General features: G+C 45.2%; 1 protein-coding gene and 1 long non-coding RNA gene across 4 annotated transcripts in view; one reads left to right on the forward strand and one right to left on the reverse strand.

Annotated features, from left to right (window-relative positions):
• The window catches only part of CDK5RAP2 (CDK5 regulatory subunit associated protein 2), a 73,079-nt gene extending 65,767 nt beyond the window's left edge, over positions 1-7,312 (forward strand). For all 3 annotated transcript variants that reach the window (XM_032130826.1, XM_032130825.1, XM_032130827.1), the window contains 4 exons: positions 723-869; positions 2,616-2,754; positions 5,730-5,776; positions 6,662-7,312. In XM_032130826.1, the coding sequence (XP_031986717.1) occupies positions 723-869; positions 2,616-2,754; positions 5,730-5,776; positions 6,662-6,721 (393 nt within the window). In that variant the 3' untranslated portion in view covers positions 6,722-7,312. The remainder of the gene's footprint in view (positions 1-722; positions 870-2,615; positions 2,755-5,729; positions 5,777-6,661) is intronic.
• A 709-nt stretch (positions 7,313-8,021) lies between these two features.
• LOC116454537 lies at positions 8,022-13,368 on the reverse strand. The gene is made up of 4 exons (XR_004244130.1): positions 13,255-13,368; positions 12,918-13,056; positions 9,452-11,555; positions 8,022-9,035 (listed from the first exon to the last, which is right to left on the reverse strand). It is a non-coding gene; the product is annotated as an uncharacterized LOC116454537 (long non-coding RNA).
• Between the last annotated feature and the right edge of the window lie 4,801 nt (positions 13,369-18,169).

Genomic DNA, 18,169 nt, shown 5'->3' on the forward strand with positions numbered 1-18,169 from the left:
AGTTTCACAATTTGCACTTTCCTATCAAGCTTTACATCACTGAAGTTTCAGACTACTTAGCAAATGGGATGTTTTATGTGACAGGAGGATTCTGGTTAGATAACAATGCTAAATAAATATTCAGATTGTATCCTGCATGGGGCAGGAACTGCAAATGCTTTTCTTTCATTACCCTTCCCCCTTCTGTAGCACCATTGCTTTGGTAATTCATTTGCTCCCCTCACATTCTTTCCCTCCTTTATTTCACATTTATGCAATTCTTTCAATCTGGTTTTCTTATCTGTCAGCAGAGGAAAACATTTTATGTGTATCTTGATAGTTATTTTATTATTAAATGGAACAGTTTAAAGGGTTTGCTAAGGAAGAAACACCAATACTGCTTAAATTGATGTCTGTAATCATTGGCTTTCAAATAACATGACACGAAATACAAATGAAGAAAGAAGAGAGTTGCCAGCTGTTACCATGTGGCATAGCAAATCTAGTAAATATAATCTATTGTTAATCATGGTTATTGATTAGGATAAATCCCCTCCCTCCCTGAAATTCCCAGATAATACATAATTCAGCAGCCTTTGTTAACTAACAAATTAGTTTTTGGCACACAGTGGCTGTGTACATTATCTTAAATATGAAATCACACCAGCTGGATTAAACCCATTAATTAATATTACATTTTCATAATGTTTTAAATATAAAATGTCTCTAATCCTGTGATACAGGTACCAGAACAGGCATCCCTGCATGGCTTTTCCACAAACACTCACACGGTACAGCAGATTTTAGAAGAGGCTGCACATTCACTGAAGCTTCTCTGGAGAGTTTCACTTCCCCTGAAAGCTGCTCATGGTACTGCTCAGGGCACTCAGGTACTGCTGGGCTTCATCTGGGCTTTGTTGGTTTGTTTGGGGGTTTGGGATGGTTTTTTGGACTCTGGGAACGTCTCAAAGAAGATGCGCCAATTACAGACGGGTCATTTGGGAAAATCTTTGGAAAATCATGACCCCAGTCTCTGGGTCCCTGTTAATTGAACCAAATTCAATTGGATTATGTGTGTATTGGTAAGAAGGGAAACATCATCAACGTTGATGTAATCTCAGCTTTTACTTTTACGTCATTGATGCAAAAGCTGTGAAAGAAGAAGCTTTTGTAAGGGTGACAAAACCCCAAGACAAGTTTTATAACACTTTAACTAACAAGGATTGCACTATGTAAATGAATAAAAGTAAACTAAATGAGGAATGAAATACCTCTGCCATTAGAATACCACCACTCAGCAATGAAACTGTTCCAAACCTTGGCTTTAAAATAAATCTAAAGTGATTTCACTGAGGTTTTTGTATGTGTTTATTAAGGGAAGCAGGATATTCCTGAAAAAACCCCTCAAACTTTGGGAAAACAAACATTTTATATATAATTTCATAACATTTTTGGTGATATTTTTTAGTATCCTTAAATATATAAAATCACAAAAGCAGTGGGAGTGAAGTTTGCTGTCTGATACATTCACTGATGTTTCAGCTCCAGATTTGGGATGTCTTGGCAAGAGTGTATACTTCCATTTTTATCCTCAAGTGTGTAATCCATACAGACAGCTCTGTGTTGGCCTGGATTGCAGTGACTGAACATATTTCACCCACACAGGGCTTTCAGGATGTGGAGGATTCATCTCCTGCTTTCCTGTCACACTGATCTGAACCTTGATTTGGATCAGTCACTTCTGAAAGTCTGATCTTAATGTGTGTGGGGATCTGAATTCCCAGGATGCTTCTAATTTGAGACTAATAGAATCTTTTCTAGTGTTTCTTATTCAACCTCCCTGGATCTTAAGGATATTAGATTGCTCCTGATGTCTTAAATGCAGAATATGAAAGAATCTCTCTATTGAAGTTTGGGTTCTAAAATATGCTGAGTATTCAGTGCCTTCTCTGCAGCCCCACAGGAGTTGTGAGTAATCAGTTTTTCTGCAGAGATAAATAGTGGGGGCAAATTCCAGAAGTTTTATTACTTAACAAGTGGCCCAACAAGGAAAAAATGTCCAAGCTTAAATCTGTACAAGTGACACTGGCTGATGTACCAGGGCTTCTCGCAGTACTGCTGTAGAATCCCTGGGGTAGATTCACTGACCAGAACTTTGTTTGGATTGGTGGTGAAAACTGAACCTTAATAATGATACTGTCAAATAATTTTGCAGTTAAACTGTCCCAGGGCCTTTTAGCCCTTTGGTAAAGGCAGCATCAGCCATTAATAGAACACAAAGAGAAAGCTGGAATTCTGAACCTGGCAGACAGGACACTGATCCTGTGGCACTGGCCTTCCTTATCTTTTCTAGTTGAGAAGCAAAACCAGGCACCAGTCTAATAGACTTTCCTCAGTCTAATAGAAAAATTACTTGCACTAAAATCCAGCTAAGAGTTGTGGTTGTATCATAGAATCTCGTGTCATGGGGGATGTGAAGAAGGAAGGACAGGACTCAGTGGTGGTCCTTCACTCCTTTAAGTTGTTGGTACTCCAAGGAAGCTTGAGGGTACTTGTACAAAAGTATTGAGCAATTCCCAACGTGGAAAATAGTTTTAGCTAGTAGTTTAATATCTTACTTTCTTCTCCCAATTTAGGACGAAGGAATGAAAGCAGAAATATTTAGGTTACGTAAGAAACTGTCTGAGCAAGAAAAGAAGTTGCACAGCACGGTGAAACGCCTGCACTCCACAAACCAGCTGAAGGAAAACATGGAGAAAGTTATCATTGACCAGTGTGAGTGTGTGCTTTAATAATGATTCTGATTTTGTTTTCGTAGACTGTGGCTACCTTTAAATTTGGTGTTGCCTTGTGTGCTCCAGCTGTGACAAACAAGCTCAGGCTGTGCTGAACTGATGGAGCCTCATTCCAGTGGATAGAAGTTGCCCAAAGTACAAAGGGCTGTAGAGAATATCATGGGGAGCTGTTCATGGTTTTACACAAACCACTGATAATGTATCAATCCATGCAGCTGCCACTAATTCCTACTTGGGTTATTCCATTTTGGATACTCTTTTTTTTCTGTTTTACAACAGTTCTGGACAGAGGCAGAGTTACTGTTTGCTGTAAACATTTTCAGCCAAAGTTTTTGACATTGTCAAAATTGTGGTTTTGCCTCAGTCTTAATAAATGTGGAATTAGGCTTCTACATTTTCTGAGGTGCTGCCTGGAAAGGAGTTCTGTCAGTGCTCTGCACCAAACTAAGAAGTGCAGGAGAACAACCTCAGAACAAGGGAAACAAAAGCTTGCTATGAGTAATTTTTTTAAGAAAAATTAGGGCATGCTGTGCCCTAATTATATTTTACCCTTAGTGGCCCAGGTCTAGAGAATTATCTGGAAACACGAAAACAAGTGGGACATAAGGAGTATTGTAGCTGTGTTAAGCCAGGTGTCTGTTTGAAGAGATCCATCTCTGCTGCTTTAGACTTCAATCACTCACCAGAAGAGATCTGGATGGAATTCTCCTCTACCTCCATGCTACAGCAATATGTGTATTGTGGGAGGAGGAGTTAATTTTCTTCTGTAAAAAAATTTTTTCAAAAAATCCATTCCTACCTTCTCTGAAGTGGTGGGACTGAATGGCTCATTAGTCTTTGCTGGAGTGGCACTTGTGTTATCAGTAATTAATCTAGACTGGAAATTTTTCCACACCATACAAAGTTATAAAAATATCCATAATATTATATGTTACTCAAGTCAGTTAAATGCAATGTAGAGTGATAAATGTTATTTTGCTCCATAGCCTGTAATTTTTATATCTAAGGCCCATATATCTTCTGATATATCCTGCAGATTTTTGTTGTTTCAGGCATTTATGGGCTGGTGTTTGGTAATTTCTTTCAAAATTGCTATATTATATGTGTACATATTACTTGTATTAAATCATAAATTATGTTTTGTTCAGGTTGTAAAGCCAAAAAGCTCCGTTTGGGGTTGTCATGTAAAAATCAAAGCTGTTCTATTACGTCTTTCCAAATAATATCCCTGGGGTAGATTCATTGGTCTGCTTTGTCCAGTTCCAGTGTCATCTCAGACCCACTGGGTAATTTCAGAGCTAGGCTGGGTATAAATCAACAGAGATTTTTACCCTTATTGCCAAAATGTTATCCCTGAGCCACCCCACCCACCCACCCACACTTCCCAAAAGCAAACAGCGCCTGTTCCCCTAAATTTGCTCACTTTTTTTCATGGCATTCAACTCCCTCTGAATGAGGTGCTGAGAAACTGAAATATCTGCCTGGAGAGCAGCAGCTGTGCCAGCAGTGGCACAGCTTCCAAAATTCTCTTCACGGGCTGAATTTAGTGTTTTTGATTTAGAAAAATCTAGTTTTCCAAGTGAAATGAATTTACTAGCAGAGCTCTTAGGAGCAGAGAGCACTCTGCCACACAAAAAGACCTGGATGTGATTTTCTCTAAGTTTCATTGATTATGGGAATTACGGATGTCAAGTTGCCTTTGTCTTAAAAGAGCAGAAATTTCAGAAATGTTTCTAATTTGCATCTGTACACAAATTCCTGGCCAAGCATCCAGCAAAACTGGGGGATCACCTGAAGCTGCTGGATTTTATCAGGATGCTTACACTTGGTTTTGAGATTTTTTCCCCTTCTCCTTCTGCTAGAAAGAAAGGAAAAGCACTGTGGTAGGTGACCTTGCCTGCCTTCATTCTGCACACATCCTGTTACCTGCCTGCTCCACCGAGGATATTCAGGTTCTCTCTGTTATTTAGCTGAACATTCCTAAATATATTTAGAGGCAGAGACTGGAACATTCTTGTGGCTCAGAGTCTTCTGTGTGCTCTCTCTGGTGAGAGAGCTCATTGCTTATAAACCTTGTCTGAACCTCTGAGCATGAAACAATGCAGTGCCAAATTGCAGTAATCTGCCAAGGGTGTAATTATCTCATGACAGCTCTACCCTTGGAGTTGTTGGCTTCTTATTGTTGTAATGAAAAATCTTTATTATGGCTAAATTGTTTATTTTTGAGACCAGAATATCAAATTGGTGCTTGTGAGTGGTGCATTTTAGCAGTTACAGAGCTGACACCGATTAGAGCCTCACATATTTAACCTGACATTTCTAAATACCACTTTTGTTTGGAAACACCCCTTCCTCCATTCACAGGTCTCCTGCTGGCCCCAGAGAGACAGGCTGGGCTGGATGCATGGAGAAAACCTAGAACCCTTCAGAGCAGGCCCCTGGTTTTTGATTTCCCCATGGCACAGAAAGGTTGCTTTGTCCTTGAACTGCTGGAGGATGTGGCTGATTTCTTTTGCCATCTGTCCTCTTCTCCCGCTCCTAACTGCCCTCCCCAGCCCAAGCAGGATACGTAAAGGATCAAACTGGAGTTAGACCATGCACCATCTCCCCTTAAAATGAACAGAAAATCTTCCTGTGTTACTTAGATGGAGGGAAGCTGGCAGTGAGGGTGGCAGGGGCTGTGCATATCTGGGGTGGTACATGCAGTGCTGAGCTTTGCCTGCTTCACGTGGCAATAGAACTTCAGAAACACTTCCAAGATGCTTAGGTTTGAAAAGCAGATTTTGGAACACAGGCCAGGAGCTGCAAATGACATTCCAGGGGTGGCACTGCTTTGGACCTACAGTCCTGAGGGAAGCCTCCTGCTCAGACATTATTTCATATTTGGTCATAAGACAAATCCAGGGAATTTAGAAAGACTTGCAGTATTCTTTTTAATCTCCTCTTTCTTTCCAGTGGTTTTAACACATGATGTTTTGAAGAAGGCTAGAGGAAATCTGGAAGTAAGTAAAATTTTTGCTTGTACTGAATTCCTTGGTCTATGCTAGTCAAAAATACACAGTGCTGTGTCAGGAGTATTTTGCAGAATTAGTCTGATTTGCTTTAGGGTTTGCTACCTAATCAAGTCTGGGTGACAGCAGTTTAGTGTGATAAATAGCCTGCTGTGTTTGATGGCTGAATTAAGTTTTATGACTGACCACATAAACAGCTAAACCCTCTCCTTCCTGATGCTCTCCCTAGATTAATATTCATGTCTGTCATCATCTTCCAGCAGTTCATTTCCAGGAGATCACAGCCTGATAACCTGCCTGGTACACAATTTCACACAGACGCCCTTATTTAAAGCTGGAGCCTGTGTTAGTCACTCACTGGTGGTGCTTTTATTTTTTAACCATAGACCCAACAGGAGAAGCTTTTGGAACCATCTCTCTGCTGGTGCAGGGTGTTCAATCACTGAGTATTTAAGTAATCACTGCTCAGATTTATTTCTCCCAGAAGGTTCAGACTTTACTCCCAGAAGGATGCAATACATTCCCTGACTCTGAAATCCCATCCTTCTCCTCACACTCATCCACTCTGAATAATTGTACAATTCCCAGCCCCTCCTTAAATTTTCCTCTAATCTTTTCCATGAATCCCTTCTCCTTCAATCCCATCAGCATCAACACTTCCCTCTGCAGCTGCTGTGCTGTTCTTATCCTATCTGAGCTAGAAAGTTATGACATAAAACAATCTTTCTGCTTACGGAAGTCTTACCACTTTAATTTGAAGATCTGATGAACACAGGAGCTCCTCTTTGCACATCCTTGTGCAGCAGGATGGGGTAGAGACAAATTGGGAGCACTGAGGTACTGCACAATAATAATAATTACTGCTTTTCTAACCAGGTTCCACCAGCTGAGAATCAAAAATCACCTTTCTACACCAGCAAAAAAAGGATTATCTGAAGGAGAAAGTTCTGCTAACAGAGACTGGTTTTGTGAGTGTTGTTTGCTTTGTGCTGCCTTACTATTTATTGATGTAAAAAATGTTTGTTCAGCTCTTTTAATGGAATCAGCCTTTGACCAAAAAAAAAAAAGGACAAAAAAAGACACCTTTTGGTAAATAACTTATTTAACATTTTCTGTAATGTAAAGATGGTTTTTAATATTTATTACAGAAGCAAGGTACTGCAGATATTGAGGAAAAATCCAGAATTTTTTTAAAGTTGGCATATGTGAAATTTTATATTTGTACCTGTCACGTTATAAAACTATTTGTTGTTGTAGTCAAACAGGTCCTGAAAGAATCAAGAATGTGATCCACCTCCCACTGTTTCTCTCCTGCTAAAAGAATGTAGGTTAAAAAAATACTCGGCCAGTTGTCATTGTTTTGTAGCAATATGAAAAATGTAAAATATTTTAAAGCATTTTAACCATCTCTGGAAGGTTCCTCTGGAAAGCTGCCGGATGCTGGGCTTTGTGTAAGGTACTTAGATTGATGCTGTGTCTGAAAATGTTACTTAGAATCAGACAATTAAAGTGAAAAATAATCACGAATGTGTTTGTGTTACTTTGTTTAAAACCTCAGACTTTGGGCGTTAGTGACCAAAGCAGCCACATCAGAGCATTTCTTTCCTGAGTGACACAAAGTGAACTGGGAAAACAGTTCTGTTTAACACTAACAAGGCCGTAATTTGAAGTGATTTTTGGTTACAAAAGCAGAGTTTGTGGTGCAAGCATGTCTTCATTGAACTCATTTCACACAAAATGCGATGTTTTTTCCCCCCTCAAGCTGATGACACCCCCATGGTAAAAGAAAATTTGCCCTTAGCATCCAAGCACTGGGGGTGGGAGATCTTAGTGTGGGGTTGGGCTTATATAGGTCCTTGATTTTGCCCTTTTGTAATGAGCTACAAAACTCTGAGTTTGTCCTCTGAGGTGGGGCCGTGGGGAGAGCTGAAACTTCCACCCACCCCTGGAGCTGGGGCTGTTCCCTGCACAGCACAGGGGGGCTGCAGGGTTCCAAAGGACCTTAAACACTATCCCATCCCACCCCTGCCAGGGCAGGGACACCTCCCACTGGCCCAGGCTGCTCCAAGCCCCAATGTCCAGCCTGGCCTTGGGCACTGCCAGGGATCCAGGGGCAGCCACAGCTGCTCTGGGCACCCTGTGCCAGGGCCTGCCCACCCTCACAGAGAAGAAATCTTTCCTAATATCCAATCTAAGCCTCCTCTCTCTGTTTAAAGCCATTTCCCCTTGTCCTGTCACTTGAAGCCTTTGTAAATAGTCTCTCTCCATCTTTTCTGTTGGTTCCCTTCCAGTTCTAAAAAGACCAGAAGTAGATCACCCCAGAACCTTCTCTTCTCCAGGTTGAACAGCTCCCAGCCTTTCCTCACAGAAGCTGGCACAGATAATCTGGTCCTCAGCACTGGGGGAGGTCTCTCCTATTCCTTCCTTACAGCCACTGTGCGCACTTTCTATTGGAGAAAGCCAACCTAAAGCCCTGCACTTCCAGGGTGCCTCTTGCCATGGTCCCTGCTGTGTCCTGCTGTTTAATTTCCCAGCACAGGCCTTCTCTGAAGTACAAAAAATGATTTAGTGGGGGTCCCACAGCCTTCCTGGACGTGTCATGCTCCGGGAAATGTTCTGTGCCCTAGAGAGCTCAACCTGCAGCCTGAGTTTTCCTGGAATTGCCTGTGCCACATGCTGGGAGAGGCTCAGCCCTTGGCTGCCAGCAGGAGGAGCCAGACACATTCCTCTGGATTCGGGGAAAACAGGAAAAGTTAAAAATAAACTTCGTGAATTGGGAAAAGGGGGGCGCGAGGTAAGGGAAGAGCGTGCAGTCAAACTTGTTTCTTCAGTCTCTTCACACATTATTGTCCTCACAGCTCACTAAAAACGTCAAGTTAATTTTACTAAGTAGCTAAATTATAGACACTCAGATGTAATCAAATCCACTATACATTTCAACTTTCAAAATTAATCATCCTACGTTTCTGAGTTATAACACCTGAAGGAAACAGCTGTACAGCTATATATAGCATCCCCATGACTCTTGGTCTTCTTGCAGCCTTTTATTCCCCCCACCATCTGCACTTAAAAATAAATAAATAACCAGGTTAAATGTTTCCCTTTCCTGAGATGATTTGCCACTTACTTCTTAATGATCCCTGTTGTGCCCTCTCAGAGATCTTTTCCTGACCCGTTTTTTCTTCTGATAAGCTTTAATTGCTGCACCCAGTTCACACCTGGGCAGGTCTCACCACTGAGATTAGGTTAACTGGGAGAAAAAAATGTAGGATATCATTACCTCTTTAAAAACAGATGATCCTACGAGATCAAAGTATTTCATCTTAATGAGAAGTGCCTTTTAACCACACACAATTTACTGGGCTGGTTTAAAAATAATTAGAAAAAAAAATCCAGGAAAAAAGCTCACCAGATGGTGGCTGCGGAAGACAAAGCTTACGAAGTGTTAAACTTTGTTCCCATTAAACAAAATTAAATTTTCCTTTAAAAATAATTATGCAGGAGAAAAATAAGCAGCATAAGCAAAGGGAATTATAGGAGGGGCTCATTTGCTTAGTGAGTTGCTGCCTGTACTTTCATTATGTGGGCAAGGTGATTGGAAACATTGCTGAGAGAGTGGTTCAGGGAGGAGTGCTCCAGTGGGAGAGGGGAGACTGCTGTCATTACCTGTGACCTTGAACATCCAGCTTATTCCCCCGGCTCACAGACAGTGAACAGGCTGAAGTCTTTCTCAGAGAGGATGTTAAGGGCCAGCTAAGATTAAAGGGGAAAAAAAAAGGGAGGGGGGGAAGGTTAAAAAACCAAAGACAAGGCTTTTCACAGCTCTTTAAGCCCCCACAATATGTGCAGCTGTACAGTAGCACGGGGAAGAGGCAATATTTAGTGCCCTGGGGGCAGAGCAGGGCCTGTGCCTACCACTGAAGACCCACCTCTGCCAAAGGGAACACATAGAAATAACACCCAAAGCTCACAGATCGCTGCTTGTATTAAAAATAAATCAACACAAATGCACTCAGGCATTTTTAAAAACAAAACCGCAGCAGGATCTTGCGGTATTTTAATTTCTGCTAAAGCTGCCCCTTCTGTTTTTGGGAGGCTTTGCAGAGTGCAGTCTGCTGGGGTGGAAAGGAGTGGGCTTCCTAGGGCTGCTGTGGGATCACAAGGAGATTTGGGGAGAGGGCAGAGCCCTCCCCACCTTCCATATGGAATCATAGAGCAATTTGGGTTAACTTTTCCCATTCCAGCCTGGCCCAAAGAGCTGAGCAGAGATGAACATGCCCTCTTGACATTTTGGGTTTGTTTTAAACACTCCTGAACTAAACAAAAAGCAAATCCTGTCATCGCTCCCAAATTCCACAAAAATGACAATATGGGAAAAGAAATATAAAAAGTAAGTGGCAACACACTGCAGCTCTATTGCAAATTCCCAAAGTGCAAACAGCCCAAACCTGACCCTGGTCACTTGTGGACACTGGCTCCTTGGAGCCCAGAGCCTTCCTAGCACAGACAGGGGTGGCACTGGGGGAGAGCAGGAACCTGGAGGGAGGTCAGGGCTTTGCTGTGGGTGACATCAAACCACTCCCGTGCCAATGAGCCCAAGCTGGTCCTGGTGTTAAACCCCAGCAGCCACTCTTAGGTGGCCGTGCAGGGGGATTTGCACCTCCAGCGCTGGGTTCTGCTGCTGGCAGAGGGTATTTGGAAACAGCCAAGCACAGCCATGTCACACGGGCAGGCTGAGACCTGTGGCACCAACCCCACATAGCAGGGCATCCTCACGGCTGTAACAACTTGGAAAGAACCTGCTTGAATAGTACAAACCCTCTCCATGCATTTCTCCCTTACCCCCCCTTCCCTTCCTGACCTCGTCCTTGGCTCCTCAGTCCAGTGTTGAGCCTTCCCGGGGTGATTTTGCCACTAGATGGCAAGAGCAGGTTGTGCTGGCAGGGCTGTGTGGCCGCAGCTCTGGGCTTGTAGCGGGACCCGCGAGTGCCGAGCCCAGCACGGACCCGCGGCTGCTGCTCTGGGTTTGGGCTCCTGCCCAGCTCCTGCCTGCAGGGAGCTGAAATAAACCCACACACACCCTGCTGGATCGGGCCTGGGCTCATTAGTGTGAGTAACATGAATAAGATGAGATTTGAAGCCTGAGTTATCATTCAAATGAGAAAAAAATCCCCAACCAAGCCCGGTCTCAAATTGTGCCCTGCATGGATCAGAGTGATCCAGCAGCCATGGGCATTATTGTCAGGGTGAAATTATGAGCAAGTTTAGTGCTCGCTGAAGTTTTGGGGCTGTCTCTCTACATCCCTGGAGGCAAATTCCTTCCTCTGACCCTTTTCAGCAAGTTTGGCCTCCAGACTGAACAGGTTTGGCTTCCAGAGGAGCAGACTCCTGAGGGTGCCCCATCCACCAAACCCCTCCATGCTGCCTGCATAGCCCCGGGTGATGGACACCTCACCCTCCAGTGTGAAGGAAAAGCAAACCAACCCCCATCTGCTCCTAAAATGCCATTTTTCTCCACCACAACGTTTGACCCCGAACCCACAGCTCAGCTCCCGGGTTTCACCGCAGTGCTCGCTCCTGAGGGAAGCACTCTGGTAACGGGCAGTGGCTGCTCCCTCTCCCTGCAGGGAATGATCCAGGCTTAGCAGGGGCACAGGGAAGGAATGTGGTCACTTAACTTTGGCACCTGTTGGCAGAAAACTCCTCTTGCAGGGAGGCCTCATCCTTGTCTTCTCTGGCAGCAGTGGGGAAAGCCAAGGCTGTTCCTGGGCTGGTGACACCAGAGAAACAAGAAAGGTTTTGGTGACCCATTCCCACCTTTCTGTCCTCCTCCTCGCCGTCCTCCACACATAAAATGACCTCCCATACATAAAATCTGTATTTTTATGGCTTCTGTTTCCAGAGAAGTGGCACAAAATCCAGTGTCACACAGCAGCACAGAGCTGCAACACCTCCCTGCAAACCCAGCACACTGAAAGTGATAAATAAACCAAATAATCCCTTTTCCTACCCCTCTCCACGGGAAGTCTCTCCTCTAATAAGTTCCCAACACCAAATCAAGCCCTCGGACACCTCCACAGGCAGCTCTGGGCTCCCCCCTGCTATCCAGGAGCTCCAGGACCTGCAGCTGCCCCTGCCCCATCCCCAACCTGCTGCTTCACGCTCTCCAGCCACATCATCCTTGTCTTTAATTTCTGAATTGACCCCCCAGAGAAAAATCTCTGCATGCCTATTTTTTATGTGTTTATCTTGTCATTTCTTTAGAAAGATACTTGTTACAAATATATTTTTCCCCTCCTTCCCCCCAGCCCTGTTGGAGGAATCTACTTGGATAATTTGTTGAGCGGGTTGCTGGGCCATGCATTATGCATGAGATACAATCTTGATTTTTGCACTCCACTGTGTGCATTCTGAAACAGGAACTGCATCGCGTCCTCACGCAAAATGAACATTAACAGCTCAAAAAAAACCAACCCAAACCCAAAAACAAACCCCAAAAAACAAACCTAGAAAACAGAAAATGCCCATTTATTTAAAGGAAAACAAAAAAGCAGCCTCCACTTTTTCGAGCTGTTCTTACTGGGTTTGCTCAGAGCAGTGAAGTTGTTCCCATGTTCGCTCTTCTGGGGAGTAACCGGGCTGCAGCTGCTGGTGGGACACAGCAGTGATGGTGTTACAATATCCAAGGCCGGGCTGGATGGGGCTTGGAGCAAGGCAGGCTAGTGGAAGGTGTCCCTGCCCATGGTAGAGGGTGGAATGAGATGTTTTTTAAGATCCCTTCCACCCCAAATCGTTCTGGGATTCTGTGTGAGCCCAAAGGCAGCATCACCAACCCTGCTCCAAGGAGGAGGATCTCCCTGTCCCTCCCTCTTGCTGTTCACACAGATACACACACACTGCCTACACACAAACACGGACATTTCCTGCTTCTAGAGACAAATAAAACCTGTATCAGCCACTCCTGTTCACATGTCTTGTGCTGCAACAGCTTTCAGAACACATCATGGGGCCACACATTTTGGGTCAAACTCCAAAGGCCACCACTCACCAAGGCTTCAAGCCTTTTTGCCAGACCTGCCCTCGTTAATCCACCACAACACTGCCCCACCCTCCCCCACCACCCCCCTTTTACCTTCTCCTGGAAGGGCTGGATGGCTCTACTCCTTGGCTGGAAGCAGATGTTTTGCTACGCAGTGGGGACGTGGTAGGAGTTGGTGACACTGGCAGGTGCCATAAGTAAGGGTACAGGCTGCTAAGTGTGGTGTCAAACCCTTCAGGTTAAAGACATAAAGCAGAAACACACTCAAAAGAAAAGATACGGAAGATTCACAGCCCATCAACCCCCCCAGCCCCCTGCCCCACAGTATTTTGGAGACCATCTCGGAGGCCATTGAGTATTTCAGAGCAATCAGATGTGTGGCTCATTTTAAAGTCCATTTAAAATCCCCCTGTGACAGTGATGTACTCACCAACCTCTGCTGAGGCACCTCTGTCACCTCCTGTGGGCAGGGGCTTCTCCTGCAGCCCCCCAGGGTGGGACACAGCCAGCATGGGGCTGTGCTGCTCCTGTGGCCATAGCTTGAAACATCTGGAAGAGAAAACAGAGGACAAGAAACCACATCTGTTGATCCCAAGAGCATGAGGAGTGGAAAAGAATCAGAAAGTGGCCCCTGAGAAGGAATTAAGAAGGGAAAAAAATGTCAGATAATGAAAAAGAGGGAGAGAGAGGACAGGTGGGAAGGAAAAAAGAACAGGATAAAACAGGTTCCAAGATATAAAGCCAATTATTTTTGATTCTTTGGCTTAAGGGCTAATTTATTACAGCAGTAAATCATGCTTAGGACAGGTAATACGGCAGCCAGAGCATGGACATTATTTAGACAGTGTGATCATGGTATTAGCAGTCAGAAAAGTGGAAAATTTTAAATCTTAACAGCCTGCAGGCCACATCTCACCCTTTACAGTCTCCTCTTTGCTCAGCGTGAAGAAATATAGTACTTTCCCAGAGCCGGGAACTCCGCGTGGAGACAGAAAGATTTCGAGGGAAAGCACAGGGTCGGGTTTCCTCCTATCCCACAGCATTCCTGGGCTGGGCTCGGCTCAGGCTGAGCCCCACACCTTCCTCTTCCAACCCCTGTGCTGGTGCCAGGGATGTGCCCACTCACACATGGATCCTGGCAGCTGCTTGGGCACCCACCGGGGCAGAGTTAAAAATGTAAAAAACCCAGAAAGACCTTTCTGCGGGCTGGTGTTTCTCCCACGCACCCGGCGAAGGGGGAGGGAGGGATACGAGAGCTTCAGCCGCGATCCCAGGGGGAATACGGGCTGTAGGAATGAACGAGGTGAGGCTGAGCCTCTCATCACACCTCCACAATGTGGCTTGGCTGACAGGGAAAAAAATCTTTATGTTACCTAAAGGTGGTGCCTTTATAAAGAAACTTTTGTCGGGGTTAGAGGAGGCAAGGTGGTTCTTCACAGACACCGGGAAGTGCGGGAACAGCCCCATCCCTGCATCCCTCCTGTCCAGCGGGAGAAGTGCGCTGGAGCAGCACTTTGTTAAGGCTTTGTTCCCCTTTGTACCTGGGGGTGGCAGGACTCAGAGATCTCGCCCTGCCCCTGTGCCTGGCTCTGCACCACTTTTTGGGGTGTTCACCCCGTGCCCTCCCGGCCCGGCTGCAGCCCGACCTGGTGTGAGCATCCCCCAGCTCCCGCAGGGCCCAAGGCACAGGCAGGGACCTGGGTCCTCAGCGCTAGACAGTGCTGCCCCTCAGGGCAGCAAGGGATGCTGGCAGCCTTGAAAAATGATGTCAAAGACGCGAAAAACCCCAACCTGCTTCCCCTCAAGTCACCAGAGCAAATCGCGCATTCTCCAGCAGTGCGTAATGCGAAATTAAATTGCTCCGTTGAGCGCCGACCTCGCTGCAAATGGGAGGGGAAAGTTCTGCGCTTCCCCTGAGCGCAATCTGAGCCTCTCTGCTCGTGATTTCCCCCAAGTGTCACCTGCTGGGAAATCCACAGTGCGGTCCAAAGGTACTGTTTGGCAACCAGACACGACCACAGCCGCTGGCAGCTGCTCCCTGCTTTCTCCTCGCCCTCAAGGCATGGAACAAATGGAGACAGAGATCCACCATCCTTCCACATACCCCAGTCCAACCTGGGGCACACACTGGTGCTCTGACAGTCCCCACCAATACTCTGCTTGCCTAAAGCCACTTCAGGATATTTTTCTTTTTGTAGAGAGGAATATATTTAAGAAATGTGTTTACTTATACCCTGTAAAAGCACAATAAACTTATCTCCAGACGTTGCATTAAAGAAACATCATGATTTTAAAAGTTACTTTGTTCAAACACTCCTCCAGGCAGGAAAGATAAAAACTAGCAAGGCAGTGGTGGTTAAGGAAAAACAGTACCATGCTGTTGTAATTTCACTGTCCCTAACAGAGCAACACACACAGTGCACAGGTGGGATAATAAGGTAAAATAACTTGGAGAAAGCTATTAATTTATAACGATGGCAAACATGGACAGCAGAGGTGTTTTAAAGCACTGTTCAAGTTACTGAGCCCAGCAGATGCCACACTGTCACTCTGAAGACTCAGGTGGTCAGAAATGCTGCACAGATCGTCTCATGTTTAATCCTCCACACCCATCTTGCTCCATCACCATCAGCAGCTTTCAGGATAACTGGGGACAGCACCTGATGGGGGCCTGATTGGTTTGTGTTGATGCAAAGGCACAGATACACACGGTCCCAAAACCTGACATTTCTACTCTTCTGCAGGAAAAATGTGACTTTAAGCAGTAACAGGGCTAACTTCCACCCCGAAGCCGATCTGTCTGATGCAATTCAAGCTGCAGAGCAGGAAGGATATTTGTATTTCTATCTGCCTGAATGCAGGCTTGCACCCACCCGCTCCTTGATTGTTTTTAGTTACAGCTGATGATAATGCAGAGAGAAAGATCAATATGAAGTGTGTTGGCCTGGTAACCTCCACAAACTGCAGAACTTGCACTGCGTTGTGACACGGGGAAACTGAGAAACAGCATGAAAATTTTATGCAGCCAGAGCAGCTCTCTGATGATCTGCTGCCCGTGGGTACTGAGGTCTCTGTGCTGGGCTGGTTTTCCCTATTTCTCGGGAGGGATTTTGCAGCTGCTGCTGGAGTTTGTCAGCAGTGACAAACTGCTGGGAGACCCAGCAACAACCTCAGTGAGACCCAGAGCAGAGTCTGACCAGTCCCCTCCATGATCTCCTGCATGGATGGGAGCATCTCTGGCCTCAGGATGGGGAGGCCCTGGCACAGCTTGCCCAGAGAAGCTGGGGCTGCCCCATCCCTGGAAGTGTCCAAGGCCAGGTTGGATGGGACTTGGAGCAACCTGGGCTAGTACAATGTGTCCCTGAGCATGGCAGGGGGTGGAATGGGATGGGATTAAAGATCCCTTCCAATCCAAACCATTCAATTATTGCAAGGCCTAAATGCATCATCTGCCTTTCAGAGGGCTGGGCCACCCCATGCTGCAGCAGTGGCCACCCTTAGCACTGTATGACCACCACCTTGGGGATGGATCATGTGGCATCACCATTGCTGCAGCTCCTCCACCAACGATGCAACCTTCAAGCCTGCTTGGCTTGGTATTTCTAGAAAATAGAATTTTTCCAGAAACCAGGCTTTTCTCCTCAAAGCAAAGAGCAAAGACTCCCCACTTTGTGAGGGCAAAAGCACAAATCCAAAAATGAAACAGTTCAAACCCAAAGCTTTAGAGCTGCACTGATTACGGGGTGGGGACCTGCTGAGCCCACTGAAACCCTGACTTTTGCAAGGCACATGGCTGGGGGAGCCTCTGAGAACCCTGGCTTGGCTCCATCCCCAGGGATCCATCACCTGGCTGAGGGCAACAGAATTTGGCTCAGGAGACCAGAGCGATGTGGTGTCGATTAAAGGGTTTTTGGTTTTTTTTTATTAGCATGGGCTCATGTAGCAACTGCATTGCTCCCAAGTGCCAATAAACCCCTCATACCACACCATTAACTGGTCTATAGATGCCACATCACTTTTCCGTAAAATACTTCATAAAGCGGTTTAAATTTTTCTGCCATCTTTTTTCCCCTTGTACCTCTTGGCTGTAAACCCAGGCTGGGTTTAACAGCCGAGAGCTCAGCTGAGCACAGCTGGCTGGGACAGGGAAGCCATCCTCACCTTTTCATTTGTTCCATGGTCTTAAAAAAAGTTTCTTAGCTGGGAAAGCATGAAATGGAGTAAAATTATGCAATGTGTAAAATATGGCATCCGAAGTGATCCTGCAATTTCTCCTGAGCCCATGGTGAACACTGATACTCAGGGTTTGGGTCTGGTACTTTGGAAAGTTTTCAACTTCACCAGTTTCACAGAATAAGGCAGAGGGTGCTCTGGCAGACTTGGATTTTTAGTCTATTTTAACTGAAGACTCCAAAGGACAGATTTGAACACAAGGACCTGTAGAAAGAGGACTCATCTCCAACAGCGGTGGGAACTGTTTTCAAAACAGGGAAACACACCAAAACAACCCCCAAACCCAGCCCAGTGCTAGGAGCACATGGTCCGATCCACCTGACTGCTTTCCAGCTTTCCTCAGTGAGCCCTTAATTTTTGGAGAATCTGGGAATGAGGAACCCAAAACACAGTGTAAGGTCAGCCAGAGCAAAGAGAGTCTGGCTTGTTCTTGAGGGACGAGGAATGAATTGACATTAGGACAAAATATGTTCACTTTAGCAAAAACCTCAGCCAGGATGGTTTTCTGCTGATGTGGGAAAAGATTAACATTTCATCACTCCTAAATCTCTAGGAAAGCGGAAACTGCACAGGACTGGCAATGAAGATATATTCTTTCCAAAGATTCAGTTTTAAAACACTTCCTTTTTGTAACCTTGAACTACCACTCCTAGCATGTTGCTTCAACTCTTTTTTTTTTTTTTCCTCCTTTTTTCTTTCTCCCTTCAGGAGTTGATACAGTTGAGAGAGCAGAGAAATTAAACTGTGCAGGATTGCTTCCCACATTGATAGACTCAGATTCTCATTCACGCAGAGACTTAGAAAAACAAAAGTTTAAAAAAATCACTGGGATCTCTCTTTGCTCAGAAATCTGTATTTCATTAACTCTGACACATAAGGCACAAAGCAAACCAAGAGAAAGAGAAACTCACCCCAGTGGGTGGCTGAAAAACAGAGTCAGAGCCCATTAGCATCCTCTGTGTGTGCAGGGAACAGAGGGCTTGGGCACATAAAAAGTGATCCTGATGGAAAAAACAGCTAATCCCTCCTTGGAGCAGCAGTAAAAGCCTATGGCCAAGAGGGTCTGCATGGATTTGGTAGCAGAGATAAGAGGGAGCCAAATTCCAGTGAGC

The sequence above is a fragment of the Corvus moneduloides genome, chromosome 21, assembly GCF_009650955.1.
Source record: "Corvus moneduloides isolate bCorMon1 chromosome 21, bCorMon1.pri, whole genome shotgun sequence".
Classification (NCBI taxonomy): domain Eukaryota; kingdom Metazoa; phylum Chordata; class Aves; order Passeriformes; family Corvidae; genus Corvus; species Corvus moneduloides.